The sequence below is a fragment of the Eupeodes corollae genome, chromosome 1 (genome assembly GCF_945859685.1).
Source record: "Eupeodes corollae chromosome 1, idEupCoro1.1, whole genome shotgun sequence".
NCBI classification, from domain to species: Eukaryota; Metazoa; Arthropoda; class Insecta; order Diptera; family Syrphidae; genus Eupeodes; species Eupeodes corollae.
In genome coordinates, this window is record NC_079147.1 from 150,407,610 (window position 1) to 150,413,675 (window position 6,066).

The following is a 6,066-nucleotide window of genomic DNA, read 5'->3' on the forward strand; positions in this document are numbered from 1 at the left end:
AGGGCCTCCGCTAATTCTTCGGCCGCACGTGGTCTGTTAAGGGACCTAACATTCCACGTGCATATCCGAAGTTCGTTGTCGCTAATTCGTTTGCATTGGTTGTCAACAGTAAATCCGTCTGTATCCGAGGATTTTTGGTGCTTCGCAACTATGAATTCTTTTACCGGCCTGGGTTTCGAATAAGTCGAAGAAGCCCTATATGCTGTTTACTAAGTAGTTCAATCTTACTGGAATTGTAGACGCCACCGTTGATTCCATCTCGGGAATTCCTCCGGTGCCGTCTGGATAAGGGGAGGTGCCTTAGTTGAAACACCTTAAAGCCAATATCTAAAAGTTTTGAAAAGATATTTACTCCGAAAAACAATTTTTACCAACTTTTGTTAATTTTTGTTTAGGTTTTTATTTTTTTTGTAAAAAACTGTCAATTTGATTTTTCTCAAAAGTTTTCCGAATGTTGAAAACAATATTTTTTTATAAGCTACAGTTAGTTTGAAACCATAATCGCAAAGTTTTGAAAAAATATTAGAGGCGAAAATTATTTTTTATCAACTTTTTTTCAGGTTTTTAAGTTAAAAAAAGCAATTGTCAATTCAATTTTTCTAAAAATGTAACTGAATGTTGACAACAATATTTTTTAAAATATAAAAGTAGTTTAAAGCCAATATCTTAATTTTTGAAAAGATATTTGAGTCGAAACTGAATTTTTACTAACATTGAGTAATGTTTTTTTTTAGGTTTTTATTTTGTATACAAGAACTGTCAATTTTATTTATCTCAAAATGTTACCAAATGTTAAAAACATTATTATTCTTCGTTGCACAAAATCGTTTATGTTTATGTTGATATGGAACAACTGGACGTCGGATCCTGATTGATCTTCTTGCTTCAACAACTTGGTCTGAGTCCTTTGGTTGGTCTGGTAGCCCTGCAAGTTTGCTGGACCCTTCTATTGATCCTGATGGGAGTGGTGATAACACAGCTTCCATGTTAGAAGTATCATTTATGTTCTGAGGAATTTCTGTTGTTTTGGCATTAGATGGCACTGTATTCTCTGAGGACAGATTTGACTTTTCAGGGATTTCCTAATTTATGACTGTGGGGTGTTATGTATCTGTAGGAAGAAATTTTGAAATTAATTCAGAACTAGTATTACCTTCAACATTAGTGCATCTTATTTGATCTATATGTCTACGGTATAAAACACCATCAATATCAACAATATAATGTAAATAACCATCTCTTTTTGCAACTCTCCCGAATTTCCATTTAAATTCTTTATTTTGATAAAATCTCACTTGAACACGATCCCCCACGCCTACGCTTCTTTTATAATCGTCTAAGTCTCGTGTATGATCAGTGTTGGCTTCCCGCATTGAGTCCAATCTCGTACGAAGGTTAAATCTCTGCTGGGCTTTTACCGGTCGTTGAGCTCTGTGTCTTTCGATACTGCATTAGAAGCCTGTGTAGTTTGGTATGCATGTCCCCCGAATCATTGACAGCTGACCGTAAACCATTTTTTAGTGTTTGGACGAACCGCTCTGCTTGTCCGTTTGTAGATGGGTGTGCAGGAGATGTAAGTTTGTGTCGAATTTTATTGCTATCTAAGAATTGTTGGAACTCTTTAGATGTAAAATTGGTCCCATTGTCAGAGACAATTGTTTGTGGAATGCCGAATCTTGAAAATAGTTCTCTCGATGCTCGAATCGTATTGAAACTAGTAATTCTATTCATTGGCATAACCTCAAACCACTTAGTCTTCGCATCAACAACTACAAAGAAGTATTTTTCCATGAATGGTCCGGCAAAATCAATGTGCAATCGTTGCCAGGGGTGCGAAGGTATCTCCAAATGATGTTTGCAGCCTTTGCTGGTTCTTTTAATACTTTTGCGCAGTCCCTGCAACCTTTTACAAGCTCTTCGCTGTCACGATCGATTCTGGCCCAAAAGCAATAACTTCTTGCCAATTACTTAATTTTTGTTATGCCTATGTGTGCTGAAAGTAGCTCAGTTAGGACCCGAGATCGTAGAGAGAGTGGAATTATTAATCGTATACCACGATAAATACATCTTTCATTCAACATCAGCTCGCTTTCCATATTATTGTATGGTGTATCTTTCAAGCTGGCACCCGTTTGTAACAAGAGCCAAAGTGAAGAAAGTTCCTTGTCACACTTAATTTCTCTGGCGACTTCTTCATTTGTAATGGGTAAAGTTTCGTCCCAAATTTGATGTACTTCAAAGCTTTTATCTCCGATTTTCGCTAAGGGATTCCTAGAAAAGAAATCTACGTTAATGTGTTCCTTTGTATTTTTATATTGAATTGTGTAATCGAAACCGCTTAGAAATTGAGCATAATGAAGTAGCCTCTGCGCTGTCAGTAGTGGTAAACTCTTATTTGGGTTGAAAATGAATATGAGAGGCTTGTTGTCGCTCGCTACAGTTGGCTTATGCTTTTGTCAGACTCCTTGACGCAAATGCAATCGGTCTTTCCCCTTTATTGGTTGTATGTGACAATATAGCTGATAAACCGAATGGCGAGGCATCCGTGGCCAAAATAAAAGGTAAATTTTAGTCAAACGGAACTAGTACACTGTCACTCATCATTTTCTTCTTTATTATGTCAAAAGCATGTTGACATTCTGAAGACCAAAAACATTTTGTCTCTTTCCTTAGGAGCTGGTACAGAGGGTGTAATTTGGTAGACAAGTCAGGTATGAATTTATGATAATAATTGACCATACCGAGAAATGACCGTAGCTGATTTAAATTTGTACGTGGTTCAATTTTCATGATTGCCTCTACCTTTTCTGTCGTTTTGTGTAGGCCTTCTTTATCAATTTTATGCCCGAGATATGTAACACTCTTTTCAAAAAGCCCGCATTTTGATTGATTGATGTGAAGGTTAAATTTCAAATAACAGTATGCACCTATGAAACCCTTCATCTAACGTCCTACCCATTACAATAAGATCACGAAAAAACATGCAGTGCCCTCAAGGTCATTAACTATGTTATCATCCATAAACCGCTGCCATAAATTTGGTGCCGTTTTAACACCAAACATTAACTTTCGTACCCTATAAAGTCCTTCTAAAGTGCTAACAATCTGATACATCGAACTTTCATCAGACAAGTTCAGATGAAGGTATGCCTGATAGATTTCGAAAACGCAATAATATTCGCCGTATTTAAGCTGTTGGTATAGCTCATCAATATTAGGAATCGGATGTCCATCGTTAACAACACAATTATTTAGTGTCACCTTGTAGTCGGCACACAAGCGAACTGACTTATCAGCCTTAATAACGGGTACAATTGGGGTTCCCCATTCAGAATGTGCAACCCTCTCAAAAACTCCGATTCGTTCTAATCTTTCTATCTCATTCACAACCAACGATCGAATAGCGTATGGAATAGTCCAGGGTTTCATATAAACTGGAGTAGCTCCTTCCCTAAGTTTAATAACGCCTTTAATGTTTGGAATACTGCCTACACAAGGTTTGAATACCTCCGCAAATTTTTAAAAAATTGTTGCTTAAGGCGACCAATATCTGCATCAGTATGAATCTGAACTGAGTTAACTTCTAATAATTTTAAGGCATGCATCCACTCGCGTCCCATTAATGAATCAAAGCTACCTTCGACTAAATATATATCGCATGAGCTACCTTTATTTTTATATTGTACTTCAATTTTAGCTGGAACGATTTCGTTACTGTATGTTTTAAGCATTACATCGGTAGGGGTTATATGGGCATAAGGCCAGTAATTTGTAAATGTACGCTGGTTCATTACAGAAATCGCAGCTCTCGTATCAAACTCCATATCCATGGATTTTCCATTTATTTTTAAAGAAATAAAGTACTTACCCCTACCAAATGTGTCATCTGTTTTTTTGTGTAGCCTCACCGCATGCACCTCTTCCTGCTTCTCCACCAGACCCAGCATATTTATTTCGTACATATCATCATGCATGTCTTCTTCATCAGCTTCATCATTGACATCAATCTCTAAAGTATTGGCAGCTCTGTGGGAATGCAGACCGAAGCAATGTGGCCTCTCCTTCGACAAAGAGAACAATGGAGATTTTTAGCTTGCCACATGTTTCGGCTTTCCGCACCTGTAACATATAAATTTAGAAGTTGTATTAAGATTTGAGATGAGTTCAAATTTGGTTTTTGAGGTGCTGCTCTTAAGCTGAACTTGGTGTAAGTTTTGCATTGCGCGGATTTCGGACTTCGATGCCTCCATTGCAACTGCATAGTGAATAGTCTTCTCCAGTGTAATGTTAGCTGACTCTTGCATTAATTTTTCCTTTATGTCCGAATCCCTCAGCCCCCTAATAAATTGCGATCCCAAATGTGTATCCAATGTTGACTTCTTACAAGCCGAGCATATAAAATTGCAATGAGTACTCAATTTCTTCAACTCTGCCAGGTAAATCGAGATTGGTTCTCCTTCATGCTTTGCAGTCTTAACAGAACTTGTGTTGCTCTGTCACCTCATTGGGCTTTGGGCTCAGATGATCCTTTAGAGTCTTGATTAATTCCTCGTATGTTTTTGATCCGGGTTCATCTTGTGCTGTTAAATTGGAGAATAGCTGGTAGTATTTTGCTCCGATACAATTAATTAATACTTGCCTTTTTTGTATTATCGGTGATATTTTTCAGATCGAGGTAATTTTCTAACCTCTTTATATAATTTGGGAATGGTTCCTCGTTTTCATTAAATTGTTCGAAGTGCAAATTCGGAGTGTTAGCAGATGTTTGTAGGTTTTGTAAGACTAAAGTTAGAGCTTGTATTATCTGCTGTGCGTTTTGGGCCATCGTAAGATTTTTCTTAATCTTTGAAACCTCGTCGCCACTGATAAATATGTAGTTGGAAGCTAAAGCGGGAAAATGAAACACCTCGTGTCTTTGAATGTGCGTCGAGAAGTGATGTCTTTTATTTCATAAAGTGTCAAATTGTATATGACATTAGGGCCATTACATACGATGCGGATAGTTCAGGTAACGAGTAATTACTGCCACATAAGCTTCAGTATACAACAGTTAACCAACATTCAAACCTTTTTTTAAAACTACTATGGTAAAAAAAAACTACCCTCGGAATTTCGCAAAGTCGATATCTCTTCTGGTTCTTGAGCTATGGACGACGAGAAAACGTCGCGAACGTACACGCACGCACAGACATCTTTCTAAAAATTAAGTTAGAAATCAAAAAAATTATTCTTCAGATTTTTAGGAAAGGTTTTATAGACTTAAGTATCAAAGTTATAACTTCACTTCTTTATCCTTTTCACTCCTATTACTTCACTTTTCAACTATTTTTTCAGTATGCATTATGCACTTTTTCCTTATCTTCTTTATTATAAAAGAGTATTAGTCTATACTTTTAAGTTCTTTTGAATTAAAGTAACCATATTATTACTTTTCCACTACCATATGATAGGGATTTATGTTTTTTATTTATAAAAACATTATTTAAAATAAAATATCTCATGTTGTTTATCTAACTAAAATGTTTAATTTTTGAACTTAAAACTCTTACAAATTTCAGAAAAGGTTGCAAATAGAAAAAATAAAACGTAAGTATTAACATGTACATATTGCCACAATAAAATATTTATAGAAATTTTATAAATATATTGAAATTTAATTTATTTATATAAATAAATAAATTAAAATTTTAATATTTTACTAAAATTTTTAGCAATATGCTATTTGTGGCAATAAACTGAGTTAATTGCGCCAATTAAATCGTTTATTGGGACAATAAACGAGTTCATTGCGCCAATAAACTCATTTATCGGACCAATAAAAGGAGTTAATTGTGCCAATAAATAAGTTTATTGAGCCAATAAACGGAGTTAATTGTGCCAATAAATAAGTTTATTGAGCCAATAAACGGAGTTAATTGTGCCAGTAAATAAGTTTATTGAGCCAATAAACGGAGTTAATTGTGTCAATAAATAAGTTTATTGAGCCAATAAACTCGTTTATTGAACCAATAAACGGAGTTAATTGAGCCAATAAACGTTTTTATTGCGCCAACAAACGAGTTTATT

At 35.5% G+C, this 6,066-nt stretch overlaps 1 protein-coding gene across 1 annotated transcript in view; it reads right to left on the reverse strand.

The window, feature by feature from the left end:
• Positions 1-1,964: 1,964 nt before the first annotated feature.
• LOC129945700 (uncharacterized) overlaps positions 1,965-6,066 on the reverse strand; it is an 8,625-nt gene continuing 4,523 nt past the window's right edge. Inside the window, exons 3-5 of the mRNA XM_056055562.1 lie at positions 3,869-4,061; positions 3,068-3,488; positions 1,965-2,271 (exon numbers count right to left, since the gene is read on the reverse strand). Coding sequence (XP_055911537.1) covers positions 1,965-2,271; positions 3,068-3,488; positions 3,869-4,061 — 921 coding nt within the window. The remainder of the gene's footprint in view (positions 2,272-3,067; positions 3,489-3,868; positions 4,062-6,066) is intronic.